The following is a 17,638-nucleotide window of genomic DNA, read 5'->3' on the forward strand; positions in this document are numbered from 1 at the left end:
TACAAAAGCGATACGATTATCCGCTTGATTTTGTGTTTGTATTCAATTTTTTTTTTCGCAAAAAAGAGCGATTGATTTGAAAAAAAAAACATATGATCGGTTGAATAAATAGTTTTTCCGTTGTCTTGACAGAAAATTTTCATAGAGGTTTCCATAGGGGGTGTTGAGGTTTCCCGTGAACTGAGTAGCTGACTTCCACCTCAGTTTGAATTTATTTTTAAAAATCTGGAGGCATCTCATCTCGATTTTTCGCAAAAACGCGTTTTTCACAAATCGAAATATTTAAACCTGGTAAGCTTATTAAGATACTGAAACTGTCTCGCGCACTTCCGTAGTTTATTAATATGTTAAATTTGCGCGATTATCGGGAGGGGCGAATATGGCATCTTGTTCTTAGCTCCCTAGGAGGGTAAACAAGAATGCAATCCCATTGTTGAAAAGTTCAATTTCTCGTACATCACCACAAGGATCGTGTATCTGACTGCTTTCAAACTACCAAATTTTCTGGAAAAACACGGAAATTTATTCGCCTTTTCAAATAGGCTACACATCCTAACAGTGTTTATCAACGACAACAAAAACTGTAATTAAGCGACTGAAATAAGTTGGAGTCGCGAATAAAGGCGTTGTCGTCTGCAGATAAGCAAATCAGAGTGATATCGATCAAGATATATCGTGATATTTTCCTGATAAAAAATTTATGGTCCATATTGTCGAGGCAAATGACACATGCCTGGGGTACATATCCAGCGAGATATCAATTTTATGGCAGAAACTGCATGATACTCTGGGGGTCTCCGCTATGATCCCGTCCATCTTTTTGACCATTCAAAGCTGAGCGCGCTACAATCATTCAGGCGGGACATGCAGTAGAATCTTTCGAAAGCGAGCAGTAAACCTTTTTCTTGGGTGGGGGAACGAAAAGATCTTATTTTGGTAATTAGAAAATGAAATTTTGGCGAAAAGTATGTTTTTTCCGGGACTAGCCAGCTATTGTGTGTAACAGCAAACAAGGGTTTAGCTCTAAGCACACCGGTAAGTGTTGCTATTGAATGAGTGAACAAATAACATAAAGAACTTCGTAAACATTGCCAAACATGCTGCGAGAGTTTATTAAAACTACTGACTAGCTATTGTTTACTGCCCTGGAGCAACCTTAGATGCTAGCGGTATCACTTAATCTCCTTTGCCGTTTCAATTTGTTTAACCGGGAAAGGATTCTAAGGCTTTCATCAGAAATGCTGTGGGGATAATGTTCTCATTAGAATTCAGCAGGTGTAGAACATGTGTAATGTTTTGTGCTTGATTGATTAGTAATTCAAATTTTCGTCTTAATGAACACAAAATTTCGGCTTGGCGTCAATTGGTAGTTTTTCATGAGCTGACGCCGGCTAAATTTAATTGAGAAGAGAAGCTTTTTTTTTCTCATGACAGTTTTGTTCAAATTTGGGCAAGGAGTCGGGAACTTGGAAAAGATGAATTCCATGTTCTGTTTTGATAATAAAAATATCTTTTTATTGAAAAGTTCTCATCTATACGGTTTTGAAAGCATGGTAAAGTACTTTAAATGCTAGCTATAGCTAGAAAACTGCTTGGTTCACGGCGTGAAGCGAATTGTTTTTAATACAAGAACGGCGCACAGTTCTCAATGAGTAGGCAGCATTACGCACAATTCCCAAAACTGAAGTACCATAATTATTCAAATTTGACAATTGAAAACATTTAACCTTTTGTCTTTAACCGTTGCAAAGTCTTAAGCTTGGTATGTCTTGAAAATCCATCCCTAACATTATGGTTTGATTAAATTTACATCGGACGACCTAAAAAATTTATAATGTTGAAACTTATTGCGCTTTGAGTATTGTTATGACCCACACCTTGAGAGTGGAAAACCAAAGTCATTAGCACTCACGTTGAATTATTTGTAATGTAAATGTCCTTTGGTCTATCATCACATATATTTTCTCGGACTCGTAACCAATGAAGATCAAGAATTTTGACAAAAATTACTCCACATAATCAGATAAAATTTTGTTTTGATGATCTCTCGTGATTAGAAAGTTTCATTTTATTCGGGTTGAAGCTCTACAAGAAGTGTAGACTTGCACCTGGGAGAAATTTCCTTGATAAGCTTCTTCCTTAATTTCTCATTTTCCAACGTTACGAAAAAAAAAATGTAAAAGTTTTATGAGTGAGAACTATAATGACACTCAAAATGAATGCTATACTCTTAGATGCCCAATTACTACTGGGAACCACTTCTTCATTTAATTCTTCAGCGTTACCTCCTTTCCAAAAGTTCTTGTGTTACCTACATAGGATATGCATTTATCCGTTAGAGTCGCTTTTAAAAACAATCAATTCCAAGTTACTTCTTAATATGCCATATTTGGCTCCACAAAGTCTGCACACGAAACTCATTAAGACTTTTTGCCTCACACAGGGTAGACGAATAATCATAATTTTTCTGGAACTGAGCCAGGGTTTTTAAGACCTCGGAGGCAAACCGCCTGTAAGCTAAACATCTCTAATGAAAATAAACCCCTTCCACTGGAGTTACTTATACACGTCGATTGAGGTCTCTTAGTCTTGCTGTACGTGTGGCATGCTAGTCTTCTTCTGCTCTGTGCTTGAAAGATGAAATAAAATAATAATAAAATGATAATAATAAAAAAATAAAAACCAGCGATACAGTGAATGAAACATAAGTAGTTTTTCTTTAGGGGCAGTCATTATTTGTCGCCCGAGGGGGTATGGGGTGGAGGATTTTGGGGAATCACATGGTTTTAGTGCATCAACGGTCGCCAACAGAGTATAGCGGGATGGGGGGAGGGCTAAATAAAATTTATGCCAATTGACCACCAATGGGGGGAGGGGGGGTCATGAAAATATTACAGAGCCTTAAATTTTATCTTGACATGAACAAAATTCTCCTGCTCCCCCACTCCTCCCCCAAGACGATAACTAACGGTCAGTCTCTTATGTTTTTTTTTTCCACTTGCCTTTTCTTCATTAAAGAGAACAAAAGTGGGCTGAAAAGCATTTTCGTTTCAATGCCCCTTATCTTTAATTTTTATTTTCTCTGAGGGCATCTTCAGAGTTTCTTTGATGATTGCGATGAAAGCTATATATTAAGGCAACAGATGTCTTCAACTTGCAAAAGACTGAAAACAAAGTTTGTCGATCGGACTGGTTTCTTGGACATGATTGAACCTACTCGCACAAACCTGGGTCATGCGATGTCTCCGTGGCTTTAACAAAAGTCCAATAAAGTGAGCTTTGCACCACTCTGTAAAGAGTCGAGTAGGTTTCTTTAATTTTTTTTCTATGATTTTCATTGTGAAGATGAAAAAAATGTAAATTAATTTTTAGAAAGCCCAAAAGCTTTTGTGTTTGCAGCTGAATTGATCTCTTGTCTTTAGGAGAAAGACGCCTGACTGTCTAAATGTGTTATTATAGAGAAGTGTGTACTTATGATCCCCGATATGAGTGAAGATTGATTTTAGGTGCGGCTGTTAAAAGGCTCTTTCCATCCAGACTGAGGGGTTTCGAGCATAAGCCGTCTTTTCGATATTCAGTAAACGATTTATTAGGCAAAGTGACGCCCTTTAGAAGTGAATTTATTGAACTAAATCGTCTTTCTTACTTAAAAAAACTTTGAATTCACGAGTCGTCATTCTAAAGATCCGTGTGTGGAAACACCTAACAGTTTGATTGAAAGATATGCCAAGCAGACAGCGTTGCCTGTGGGTTTAAAGTGTGCTTAAGATAAGAGCGCCGAACGGTGGAGTCAAGAGAACGAGTACCGCAAGAACTTTGGGGCAAACTTGTAGCTCCGCTGTCCGTTATTGCCGAGTCCGCCGTCCTTTCTTTTCACCAAGCGCCTGAAAAACGCCAGCTAAGTAAGGTAGTTTTGAACAATCTTTGCGGCACATTTCGTCGTCCTTACAACGTTTAAATGGAAAATATAAAACCTTTTTGTGCTAGACATATTATAATAACTCGGACGAAAACTATCGCGCACTGATGGAAGACCATGCGTGATCGTGAGTGAAAAAAGAAAAAGAAAGAGTGAGAAAGAGGAAAATGTAAATCAACAGCTGTAGTCTATTGTGGCATGAAACTGTCTCTTGAGAAAGGAAGCGGAGAGAAGTTGGGACTAGGAATGGCAGACACAGGCTGCGAATGCGTTCACTTCTTCCGGTCAAGTCACTCCTCGGCTGCAGGTGAAAGGAGGGTTGGGACCGGTTAGATTACTTCAGATATCACTTGGCAAATGTTATTCAGGCATCCATTTATGTCATAATGCGCACCTGGCCTAGAGCTTTTGACTCAGGTCATCTCTCAGTTAAGATTACTTTAGATATCTCACACGTCACTGTTTCTTTTTCTGTTTACCAATCTTCGCAGAGGTCTTTTTTCATCCAGTGCGACGTGAGAGCGAAGGGCAGCAATGTGGCTGGTAAATGTTGTGAAGATCTCCTAGAAAATTGCCGTTCATTCCTTTTTCGTTGAGGCGATTATTTTTCTTTCTCATTTGTCCGAAATTGAAGGAAAGCCTAAGGCATATGCACGTGACGAGTCACGCGCGACAGAAAGAGAGTTACACCCTTGCGTGAAGCTGGCCCTTCGTGTTCGCCTCACACTTATTTCCGCCCGCCCGAAACACGTTAAAAAAGAATCATACCTATTCTTTGCAGGGCAGGTACCACGAGGGAAAGTAAGACGTTGAAAGAAGCAACGCTAAGGCATGTGATTCTTAAAAAACAAAGTCTAGACTGTTCAATTTGGTCGCATTTAACCTTTGTTATTCCCCACAATAACTCCTTTCTCATATTGTTTATTTTTACAATTTTGGAGTCGTTCCAGCTTGCTAAAAATATAATTAGATGCTTTCCATCAGGAGTAAAAGTTATTTGCTCGTCACAGAATGTTGTAAGATAGTGCCTTTCATCATCAATAAATAAAGAAAGTGCATGACAATCGAAATTTCCTGTTCATTTTGTCCAATATTCTATCGAGTTCGTGGCTTAGCTCGGCTACCTGTACATTGCGGAGGAGGTCGTAAGGTTCGCTTGATTTCAGAAACTCTTTCTTCGTAACTCTCTCCTGACAATTAAATCCAACACCAAGCAGAATGGAACTATCCAGTTTATCAGTCATCATCGACTTATTATTTCGCAACTTTAACAAATATTTAGACATGTGATCAAAATCCAGTGATTGTCACGCGACACAAAGATCATGAGGAAAACAACTGATAAAATAAGTAAAGATCATCATAATTTTTAACTCATTCTAAGCCTGAGAAAATGAGAGCTGGAGACTTTTTGCTTTTCTTCTCGGCCTTCCTTTGTGCTTTGCAGCACATTCATTCAAAATCTTTTACCATCGACTACGAAAACGATTGCTTCCTGAAGGATGGCGAGCCATTTCGTTACATTTCTGGAAGCTTTCATTACGTTCGTGTTCCACGTTTCTACTGGAAAGATCGACTCATGAAGATGAAAGCAGGCGGTTTGAATACTGTTCAGACTTACGTTACTTGGAATATTCACGAACCAGTTCAGGGGCAGTACAATTTTGAAGGAAATGCTGACCTGGTGAGTTTTATTGAGCTTGCAAACAGTCTCGGACTCCTTGTAATCGTAAGAGCTGGTCCATACATCTGCGCGGAATTGGATTTTGGAGGATTTCCAGCTTGGCTGTTGAAGGACCCAAATATTCGCGTACGGTCGACTAAGGACAAGCGTTTTCTCGATGCTGTAGACTCGTGGATGTCCGTTGTGCTTCCAAAACTGCAGCCACTGTTGTACGTGAGTGGAGGGCCTATTATATCAGTCCAAGTTGAGAATGAATACGGCAGTTTCTTCGTTTGTGACCACGACTACATGAGGCACTTAGAGCTACTGTTTCGCAAACACTTAGGCGACGATGTGATTCTCTTCACAGTTGATAGTGCTTTTCATTTCCTCTTCAACTGTGGCACCATACCCTCTCTATATCCAACCATTGATTTTGGACCGGAAAAGGACCCTGAAAGCGCTTTTGCACTCCAGCGCAAATTTGCTCCTAAGGGACCACTGGTGAACACAGAGTTTTACACCGGTTGGATTGACTACTGGGGGGAAAAGCACCAAGTTAAGGACGCTGCGTTTGTCGCAAAATCTCTTGACAAGATCCTGTCTATGAACGCTTCTGTCAACTTTTACATGTATGAGGGAGGTACTAATTTCGGTTTTATGAGTGGTGCAAACATGAATTTGCTTTCGTACAAACCTATCCCAACCAGTTACGATTATGATGCACCTTTGACAGAAGCTGGTGATACCGGCACAAAATTCCACGTCCTACGGGAGATAATATCTAAACATGAGAAAATCCCAATCGTTCCCATCCCAGCTAACACGACAAAGTTTGCTTATGGCAAGGTGCAAATGACCAGAATGTTTTCATTCCTGGATGTTGTACACGAGCTTTCTGCTCCTAATGGACCCGTAAATACCACTTTTCCTTTGACCATGGAGCAGATAGGACAGAACTACGGATTTGTTCTTTACAGAACAATGATCCCCAAAATTTTCTCGCGATCAACTGTTCGCTTAACCATTTCAAGCTTGGTCCGCGACAGGGCAATTATCTACGTGGGAAAAGTACGCCAAGTAACCATGTTTCGAAGCTTCAGTCAGGCTCATGTGAAACTTGTCGTTGGAAGCCAGCTCCAATTAGACATCCTGGTCGAGAATGAAGGCAGAATCAATGCAGGTCCCACGATGGTCGATCCTAAAGGAATTTTTGGAAATGTCACGATCAATAAAACTTTGATAAAAAACTGGCAGATGTATCCCATAAATCTGGACAATGTTGTTTCAAAGGAACTTTCTCAACTACCTCGAGAGGGGCACAAAAACATTTATCATGCATCATCAAGGGACATCTTCGCACCTGCTTTCTTCCATGGCGAAATTCCACTCAATTCCCTCGCAAACGATGTACACGATACATTTCTCAAAGTACCAGGGTGGTCTAAAGGACAAGCCTTTGTCAATGGCTTCAACTTAGGTCGGTACTGGCCTGTCGTTGGTCCACAGCAGACGCTGTTTGTGCCAGCAAACGTGCTCTCGATGAATAAGCAGACTATAAGTGTGGTGTTACTTGAATTGGATGGCGACCCATGCTACACCCTGCACCACAATACCACGACCTGTTTTGTTGAATTTGTGGCAACACCCTCCATTAATGGGCCTGTGCATCCCATTGGTTAAGGAACAGGACTATGGATGAGTATTTAAAACATTAAACTTTTTCGCTTTGATAAAAGTGTATCGTCACTGGGACAAGAAAAATAGAGGTGTTCTTATATCAGGGATAATGAATATATATGTATAGGTAATCACATGATTTCGAGAGCAATTTGGAATAAATAAGCACGAGTAAATTCCATCAAAGACTAAAAAAACTGCACGAGCCCGTAGGGTGAGTGCAATTTGTAGTCTTTAAAAAAATTTAAGAGTGCTTATTTATTCCAAATTGCACGAGAAAAATCATGTGATTACGTTTTAACAATAAAGATGGGATAGCTTATCACTATTATGCAGAAGCAAAGCGCGCGCATCAAGTGCAAAAATAGTTTATTTAAACTTGTGCGTTCGGTCAAAACAACTGCGTACGATCAAAACAATAATACAATGATATATTCACATCTTTAAGGTGCAAAAAAGTTCAAAGTCCGGCTAAACAGTTCAAAGAATTGTTCAGTCTGGTTTTTTACTTCTTTGCACTGAAGTAGCCCTCTTCTACACTGAATTACTTAAAAAACTGCATTTATATTAACCAATCAGAAGTTAGTCTATCAGTCAACCCGTCGACCAGGGTAATTAAACATTATCAACTGAGTTGTTATCGTAAATCGGTCCACGTAAAAAGTTTCAAAGTTGATGCGTTAACCCTTTGTCAGAGCGTCAGCCCTTCGTCATTCGCTTTGACGAAGGCCGGGCTAACGCTTGAAACTCCAACTTTGAAACTCTTTACGGGGGCCAATTTACGTTATCAACTCAGTTGATAATTCTAAATTACCCTGTTATACTCTCCCACCGACGCAGCACCAAAGTTTCTTTAGAAACTTACCCCCTTTATTCAATCAGTCGACCACTCCAACAGGCAACCAGTCAATCAGCCAATCAGTCAACCAGGAAACTAGTCAATCAGCCAATCAGTCAATCAGTCAACCAGGCAACTAGTCAATCAGTCAATCAGTCAGTCAGTCAAGTAATCAAGGAGTTAATCAGTCAATCAGTCAGGCAAGGAGTCAATCAGTCAATTAGTCAATTCGTCCATCAGTCCATCAGTCCATCAGTCAATCAGTTAATCAGTCAGTTAATCAGTCAATCAATCAGTCCGTCAGTCAGTCAGTCAATTAGTCAATCAGTCAATCATTCAATCAGTCAAACAGTCAATCATTCAATCATTCAATCATTCAATCATTCAATCATTCAATCAGTCAATCATTCAATCAGTTAATCATTCAAACAATCAATCAGTCAATCATTCAATCAGTCAAACAGTCAATCATTCAATCATTCAATCATTCAATCAGTCAATCATTCAATCAGTTAATCATTCAAACAATCAATCAGTCAATCCGTCAATCAGTCAAACAGTCAATCAGTCAATCAGTCAATCAGTCAATCAGTCAATCAGTCAGTCAGTCAATCATTCAATCAGTCAATCAGTCAATTGGATCTTTATTTAATCAGTCAATTAGTAAATTTATCCGTCTATCAATCGTAGACTAATGATTGAATTAATCTTAATTCATGAACTTATTGGCATTGTATGGTACATTCATAAAATTACATAATAACTGATTTTATCAATATGCTGTTGTATGCATATGTCTTAACGTTTCTTGTACTGTTCATATTAACGCTGAGGACAAAACATGAGATCGGTAAGTTCACTGGAAGTCTGCTGTGGACAACGACGTCAAAGTGCAAGAGATACAAACAGTTTATAACCTCTGGTAAACCCTTTCACTCCCAGGAATGACCAACACAGAATTTCTCCTAACAATGTCAATACAATATCAAGGAGACAGGTGATGAGAATAAAGAAGAACATCTATTAGGGGATTAATGTTTGATCCAATACAAAATTCTTCTAAATAATAAAACGAGAGTTGTAAGGCAGACACTAACTCAAGATTTTGGGAGTGAAAGGATTAAGAAGTGAATCGAAATGTAGGACTCACTTTTTTAAAACAACCACGACACAAAAATAGATAGAAAAAAAGAGAAATACGAAGATCGAAAGACAGATGTGACACTGGTCGGAAATTTGTAAAGGTAAAGCATCTAGGATAGAAGTCACATGCTTTGAGCCAAAGAGTTAATCTTAAAATTGGTTTAGGGGTTCCATTTAAGCTGATTTCCGAGAACATTCGACTTCTGTTGACCTTTCCACCGAAAATATCTTTGAAATAACAAGTGGATTGTATCAGTTCCGCCGAAAATACTTTTGAGCGAGCGTTTGAATTGACCTGATCATACTTGCAGGGATTACTGTTTGATTGGAAGGCGAGAGAAGGAAAGGGAAGGGACGGAGTGTTGAGATACGGAAAGTAGAATGGCATTAGTGAAATTGGGGTTAGCCACCCATGGCTCGTGAGCAACCTCTTTTGCCTTTATAGCTCTCTGTTCTGGAAACGGCCCACTTAATACGGATTTCGGTCTTTGTTTCATGAAGGAAACCTGGTAAAAAAGAATTTAGAACGGTTCTTTATCAAAATAATTGATTGTCTCTAGAAAAAAAATAGGACATTTGTCGAGTAAGGCTCCTTTGATGAGACGAGATGTAAAATGATTTAATCGCTCTAAATTCCTATTTATTTTTTTTTTTAACAATAAAAGGTATTCTGAAAACGGATAGTTAACCCTTTTCACCCTAATTTCAAAATGCATATTCTCCATACTGTTCTCTATGCCTTTGATAAGGTGCTAACAAAGAGAATTTGATAAACAATCAAGAGATTCTTTAGTTAGTGATTAATTCCTTTATTCTCGTCTGATTCAGGGGTGATATTTCAGGGAGAAATAAGATCCTAATCACTCTTAGGGGTCAAAGTGCTAAATTAATCTGTTCATGAAGGCCGACCAGGTTTGCTGGTGGGCTGAGTAATGTTATACTCGAGTCGTCTTCACTTCTCTTTCTCTTTACATGCTAAGTTCCCATTAGTTCTTCCATCTCGTGCCATTCGGTTTCCTCCTGGTTTCAGGTCATTATCGGTTGAAATATTCGCGTGAAGACAGGGCAACTGCTGAAAGTATCGGCGAAAAACTCGGCGAAATTCGCTGTTTCTGAAGTAGTATATGAATGGGTTGATCGCTGATGAAGTAAAAGCGATTGCCTCAGCCCAAGGCCACGCAATATTGGCCAATGATTTAAAAGTCATACTCTGGTCTGTCACATGGAGATGGTAAGAGCTAACTATATATAGCGCTAAACTAGGCATCCATGTGATAACACAAGCACCCAAAACAAAACCGACTGTTTTGATAGCTTTGAAATTTTGCAAGAAAAGAAGTCTGATATTTTCGTCGCAGTTTTGCGGACTTACCCGCACTGATATTGTTTTATATTGTTTTCTGGCAGCCTTGAAAATATTAATATAGCAAAAGGAGACAACTAACAATGGAAAAACGATGATTATGCTTGGTAACGACAAAAGGAATATTTCAACATTTTCACCATTCTGCAAAAGCATCGAGAAGGAAAGACCCAAGGAGATTGACCACACCAAAATTATAAGCGCGTAACATCTTTTCGTGGTCACAATGTCCTGATAACGGAAAGGAAACCGAATGGAAATAAACCGGTCGACGGAAACACAGCAAATGTTGAAAGTAGTGGCGGCGGTGGTGTAAACCCACAGCACTTGTATAATGTCGTATAAAACTGTGGTAACTTCCGGCTTAATCCAACATCTGATGACAATCCACAGTGGGTCCACAAAAAGCCCGACTGAAAGGTCTGCAACGGATAGGGAGGCTAAATATCGGTTGGAAATTGTTCGAAATGAGTCATTTTTGCAAAACAGCCACAGGACAGCTGCATTTCCAGTCACAGCTGCTAAGCCAGAAAAGGAAAACCACAATGATAGAACGATGGATGCAGTACTGCTGAGAAGTTCCCGGGGATGGCTATCATTCATGGTATAAGATGGCAGACAACGACAACAGAAGATAAAAAGTGCGCTCGGGAAATGCCTCAGTGTTTCTTGCCTCACCACAAACCAAACAGGTGTTTCTGAAATTGAAATTATGTTTTGCATGAATCATATATGGTTTTTAAAAATTATAATGTTGCTTTTATGCATTTTTATTGACAGATACGTGTCATATTACTCTGAAGTCTGATCTTTTAAAGTACTTGAAAACAGCGAAAGAGACGTATAACAATTATTCTCTGAAAAGTGTTTGAAAACTCTTACTTACATCTTAAACTAATTTTTTCTTTTTCTGCGTTTTCTGGTTGGTGCGGTATTTGAAATTTGAAATTTGAAATTTGAAATAATCGACCCCAGTGCCTAGCAGTTCTCCTTTACCATTTTTTTTTGCCCACTGAAAGCACAATTTGGTGGTCAAAAAGTGTCCCATTTAGCGCGCGACCAAAACCATCATGTTACGTGACTGTGACGTAGAAAGTTGTGGAAACACGTCGGCAACTATGGTGGAGAAAGGAAAAATATATAAGAAAGGACGAACTTATTGCGTGGCCGATGCTCCAAATGATGTTAGCTATACAAGAATTATACACATACACCGGGTATTTCTATACACTACTTTCCAAAGGATGAAGTTGTATGGTCAAAATAGACGCATTTCGATCGTTGAAATCGAAGCGATTTTACTCTTCAATGTTGTCGGCCTTATGCTCCGTCCCACCTTCGAAGACGGCTGATACGAACATATACCACTGGTTAAATCAGGGGAGGATGGCCGATGAATTCAGCTAAAAATAATGCTGTTAAAGGGGCCTGTTCCCAGACCAGACACGATTGTTCCATATTCTTTTCGGCTGAAAGTTCGCAAGCGAAGAATAGTGAGCTTCTTCTTGTTATTCAGTTATTTCAAGTGCTTGAGATGTACTCATACTCCTTGTCTTTCCACATGACTACAATTACGCTTTTCTTATCGTAAGAAAATACTACCCATTGTAGTTTCCATCGTATTTTGATAACAGAAGTACATTTTTTTTTATCAAGTTCAAGCCCTTTCCTGAGCTGACCGATATCCTGTTGCCTGAACAGTGCGAAACTTCTGGCGGATACTGGCATAAACACAAGCACGAAGGGGTCGTGTAATGTAAGGTACTGTGATAACAGCACTGCAACGTGATAAATTAAGGAACACAAATATTATTGAATTGGATGGTAGTGAATCCAAGTGCTGTGTGAAGATCGATGTTTAAGCTTCAGGAAAGGTTGAACTTTTCAGATCGTCAACTTTCGCAGTTTCTTCTGAGAATTTAACTGTAATTTAAAATGTGAAAGACGATCGAAAATAGTTGAATGAATAAAAAGATATTAGGTGAGTAAATAAACCAAGAGAACATAAATTAAGAAATTAATTATTTAAATCAATAAAAAAGATACCGAAAATAGTAATTAAAAAATTAAATAATTAATTTATAAATTGCAACTTAGGGCCTCTTCATATGAACCCGGTTGACTGGGCTGGCCCGGTTTCCGAGATCTCGCCTTACCTCTAAATCCTATGTAAAATTTTCTTTGTGTTCATATGAGAGGGCGGCCTGGCTCGGTTACCGAGATCTAGGTTTTTCCAACCGGGATCTCCGTTTAACTGCAGTGATACAGCTAAAAGGGTTGCCAAAGCCATGATAGGCGTAAAAGTAATAACTCGGTTGCGTTTCGCTATCTGTGTTTTGTTTTTTTAATTTCGCGCCAAAACTCGTCCCAAGGATCTTCGACCTTTTCTCATCTCGGAAACTGGGCTGAGTTTTCTTATATGAACCCAGGGCGAAATTCGTGCCGGTAAGCGGGCCAGCCCGGTCGACTGGGCTCATATGAAGAGGCCCTTAATGTTCCGGCAAAGTTTTGTGTAATTCTCGTTGCGAAATCAGTATAACAACTGATTTTAACAAAATGCGGTTGTATGCTTATATTCTTAAGTTTCTCATAATCATTATGTCAGCATTGAATACAAAACATGGGGTCGATAGGTTCAAAGGAAGCCTGTACCGGCAACGATGTTTACCATTGAATTCCCATATATGACCGAGAGAGAATTTCTCCTTACAACATCGGGAGAATATTATGCAGACAAGCAAAGAGGATGAAGAAAAATATCAGTTAGGGGATTTTTTTGTTGATCCAATATCAAATTCTCCGAACTAACATTATGAACTTTAAGCCAAAGCAGCAATCTGAAAATAGGTGTAAGGCGGGGTTCCGTTTTAAGCTGATTTCCGGGAGTTCGACTTCTGTTGACATTTTCACCGAAAATCTCTTGTAAATAACAGGTGAATTCAATCATTTCCTCCAGAAATATTTTTAATTGATCTGATCATCTCAGCCAGGATCACTGAATCGATACTAAGTGACCTGATATCCATGGGCGTATTCAGTTACAAAAGGGGAATAACTTGAACCAGCGTGTTAAGTAAAATAAAACCAGTTCTATATTCTTTTTTAACAAACATCTATTTGCAATTGTTTCCATGCAAGGCAATGGGTAACTGTCAAAGAAACCTGTTAAATCAAAGAAAATAAATTATTTTAAAGTGAGGACAAAGTACATATACTCAAGAGAAAGCAATATCAGGTATTCTTGCAAAGACGACTTTTTTGTCAGATTCCAAGTCACCAATATTACGAAAAAAATGTACAAACTAAAGTTGCAGTCCGTTTCGACATAATTTGTCGATAGAAGGTAAGTCCTGTTTCCTCTGATATGCCCCATAAGAGCTCTGTCTCTATATCTGTTTTATCTACAGAACGCTCACCGTTTCGTACCATTAGGTGTCGACCTGAAATCAACCCAACCTTCCGTGTACTTTCCCCGTTGCATTAATCGTCCTTAAGGCAACCAGCGAAAGGTACGACGAAAGGCTTTGCGGAACTCTTGATTTCTAAATAAGTATATGAATGGATTGATTGCTGAAGAAGTAAAAGTAATTGTCTCAAGCCAAGGCCATACAACGAAGATCCATGTACGCAATTTGCCCTAGTTATTAGGCAGAGAATAATAGCGTTCAATTAACAAAAGAACTAAACTGGGCATTCACGCTCAAATTTTCGTCGCAATTTCGAGGATTTAAAAAAAAAAATTCATTTCTCGGACAATACCTCAGCCGCGGACATGGTTAGCCGACATATCAGCAGCCCGAAATGGATCAATTAACATTGATAATTGATAGAAGGTAATATTGAAATAAAATATTTAATGCCCAAAGTAAATAAGTCGATTGTAGAAAGAACTACATGCAATTCTCATCTCGGGGTTCCGTCAGCCATAAGATTCCACTTCTATCTAATTCCCTTGTTATCAAAACTTCCAAGGGTCTGGTTTACGCTAGTAAAATTAGAGCAGACTTCAACAAAATGTTGTTGTGTGCGCATGTCCATGAGTTTCTTTTTAAACTCAAATTGAGAACGAAATGCGGGGTCGGCAAATCCACAGGAAGTCTTCATTGCGTTGAAAAAGGAAATGAAGTAGCAATTATTTCCTCTGTGTGGCTTGTGAGTTGCAAGAACATTGTCTTTATTTTTCATCTGTTGTTTATTGATCAATTCTCTTGCAACCAAGTAACCGGGCCCTCAGTAGAAATTCACACGCACCGTAAACAGAGGGTTGCCTCAGAGAGCTTGAGGTGGTCCAAAAATTTCAATTTGAATAATATAGCTGATCCTCAATTCATGCTGTGAGTGTTTGAACAACACTTTATATGCCCCATAGAAAATTAGCGTTTACAATTTCTTTGAGAGAAGCGACTTAGCTGCTTCTACCGCTGAGTCAAACTAGCGACGGGTTCGAGGTAGAGGATCCAATGTTTTCAGTCATAGGATATTTATTGATTTCACGACTAAATCAGTTACCCATAGCTTGAGTGGTTTTAAATCAATTAGAACAAAAAAACGGAAGATAAATCAAGTTCTATTAATTGTATATAATTTTTCACGATTTTGTCCCTTGAAAACAGCCCACTTCATGAAAGGGTTCGGTCTTTCCTTCATGAATTCAACCGAGTTAAAACTAAGAACTGAGTTCAGGGACGAAACTATTTATCAGAATAATTTGCTAGACTGAATATATGACCAGGGCTCAAAATGACAGGTGTTTCTGGGGAAAATAAAGAATTCTTGTCGAGTAAAACTTGCTTGATATAACGAGAAAAAAAATTATTTTTAACCAAAGTCTTTTTTTTATTTACAGAAAATGAGAATTCTGAAAACATGAACGTGTGTAGATGTTCCGTTATGTTTATATAGGTCGACCAGGTTTCTAATTAAGTGGAGCACTGTTCCGTTTGAATTTCCTTCATTCTCTTTTTTCTTGACTTGCCAAGTTGCCATTCGTCTCACTATTTCGTGTTATTCGGTCATTTTGGTTTCTTTCCGATGTAAACCAATTTCTGGTGAGATATCCGAATGAAGACAGGGAAGCCATTGGAACGCACGACGACAGGCTCGACGAAAGTCGCTATTTCGGAAAAAATATATCAGTGGGTTAATCGCTGACGATGTAAAAGCGATTGCGTCAACCCAGGGCCATGCAACAAGAAACAATTCAAGCATTTCACTCTCGTCTTCTGTTAGGAGGTGATAACAGCCCACTATAATCAGAACTAAACTGGGCATCCACGTGAATATACAAGCACCCAAAACAAAACCTACTGTTTTGATAGCTTTAAAATTGTGCACAGCAAGAACTCTAATATTTTCGTCGCATTTTCGGGGATTTTCCTGAGCGATTATGAGTTTGAACTGTTTTCTGGCAGCCTTGAAAATACTAACATAGCAAAAAGAGACAACAAATAATGATGTAGTATAGATAATGCATGTTAAATAAAATATCATCGCTTTTTTTGAACTATCTAGGAAAAATGTTAAAAAAGAAAGCCCCAGTGAACTAAACCAAACCAAAATGATGACCGCATAACATCTTTTCTTGGTTACTATGTCCTGATAACGGAAAGGAAACCGAATGGCAATAAACCGGTCGACAGAAACACAGCAAATGTTGAAAGTAGTGGCGGCGGATGTGTGAATCCACAATACTTTTATAACTTCCATCAACAAGGAGTGAAGCGGCGGCCGAATCCAACATCTGGTAGCGAGCCACATAGGGTCTACAAAAATCCCAACTGAAAAGTCTGCAACGGACAGTGAAGCTAAAAAGCAGTTGGAAATTGTTCGTAAAGACTCGTTTTTGAAGAACAGCCACAACACGATTGCGTTTCCAGTTACAGCTACAAAGCTTGACAAGGAAAACCACACTGATAAACAGATGGACGCTGCACTGCTGAGATGTTTGTCTGGATGGCTATCATTCATGGTGAGATGATGTACAGCTTCTGCAGAAAAAAAGAAAGTGAACTTGGGAATGCTTAAAATTTTCCTTTCCCCTCTACAAACAAATGTTATTGAAACTGAACTGGTTTTGCATGAATCATCATTTTCCTTTTAAGCAGATATGCTTTTTATTGACAAGCACGTCGTTTTTATCAGAAGTCTGAAAACGAAGAACGGTAAAAGGTGTGAGATGGATACGACAACAGCTCTCTGGAAAATGTTTCGAAATTGTTATTTATATCTCAGTCTTACCTTGCCTTTCAGCAACGATAAAAAGGGAACTGATTTAATTTCTCTTAAAGTCAAAAGCCTGGCAATAACTGACAACAAAGTTTTCCCTAACATACAGCTGCTTCAATGACAGAAAGTTGTTTGAAAAAGTTCCTTATTCCGGATACCCATTAGTAACGGCTCCTGATTAATAGTTAATGTAGTTTTAACGCTTGTGTCAAATATGACCATCTTCATGGCTCACCCGGCGAAGACTTGACTCCTAGCGGGCAAAATGAAGAAGATGACGACCATCTTTTTCTCGCGGTTCATTGCCTTTCGTTGCCACGCATGTTGCAAGGGAGAAGAGTCAGCCTTTGTCAACCTCAAGTGCAACAGTTTACGAAAATTACACGGATAAAAGTTTTTCAATCGCAAAAATAACGTTATGTCGCCAGAAACCTCTCTCTTTAGCAAGGTGATCAAAAATGATGAAAACAAAAAAACAACAAACGAACAGGTAAATAAATAACCAGACAAATAAATTGAATTTGGTAAACGGCAGAATTAATTTTTTTAAATCCATCAACAAATGATATAAAGATATAAAGAGATCGGGCAAGGTACATTACAATTCTCATTCCGGGGTCCCTTAACCAGAGAGATCAGTCCTATTTCCATTGAGTCCCTTGTAATCAAAACTTCCTTGGGTCCGGTTTACGCTGGTAATATAAAACTTGACAAAGTGTTTTCATATGCTAATATCCTTATGTTTGTTTTTCTGTTTAATTGCAAACAGAGGACAAAACACGGCGACGATATGAAATTAATTAGGAA

The 17,638-nt window shown here is 38.8% G+C and overlaps 2 protein-coding genes and 1 pseudogene across 3 annotated transcripts; 1 reads left to right on the top strand and 2 right to left on the bottom strand.

Annotated features, from left to right (window-relative positions):
• Positions 1–4,235: 4,235 nt before the first annotated feature.
• Positions 4,236–9,126, top strand: LOC113666329 (beta-galactosidase pseudogene; annotated as a pseudogene). Its single transcript, XR_016182677.1, has one exon. The product of XR_016182677.1 is annotated as a beta-galactosidase pseudogene (transcript).
• Positions 9,127–10,033: 907 nt separating this feature from the next.
• Positions 10,034–13,010, bottom strand: LOC113666353 (beta-1 adrenergic receptor). Its single transcript, XM_027182130.2, has one exon. It carries the CDS (start codon positions 11,327–11,329, stop codon positions 10,196–10,198), a length of 1,134 nt encoding a protein of 377 aa, XP_027037931.2. The 5' UTR covers positions 11,330–13,010; the 3' UTR covers positions 10,034–10,195.
• Positions 13,011–15,421: 2,411 nt separating this feature from the next.
• Positions 15,422–17,625, bottom strand: LOC113666344 (beta-2 adrenergic receptor). The gene is given in 3 exon segments (XM_089191723.1): positions 15,422–15,643; positions 15,646–16,593; positions 16,844–17,625. Coding segments are annotated over 2 exon segments (1,014 nt in total). The 5' UTR covers positions 16,574–16,593; positions 16,844–17,625; the 3' UTR covers positions 15,422–15,557.
• Positions 17,626–17,638: the final 13 nt, after the last annotated feature.

The sequence above is a fragment of the Pocillopora damicornis genome, chromosome 13 (genome assembly GCF_964200805.1).
Source record: "Pocillopora damicornis chromosome 13, jaPocDami1.2, whole genome shotgun sequence".
In the NCBI taxonomy this organism is placed as follows: Eukaryota; Metazoa; Cnidaria; class Anthozoa; order Scleractinia; family Pocilloporidae; genus Pocillopora; species Pocillopora damicornis.

Coding starts and splice junctions, on each gene's coding strand:
- LOC113666353 (XM_027182130.2), bottom strand. CDS start 11,329: ATGCAAAACATAATTTCAATTTCAGAAACACCTGTTTGGTTTGTGGTG.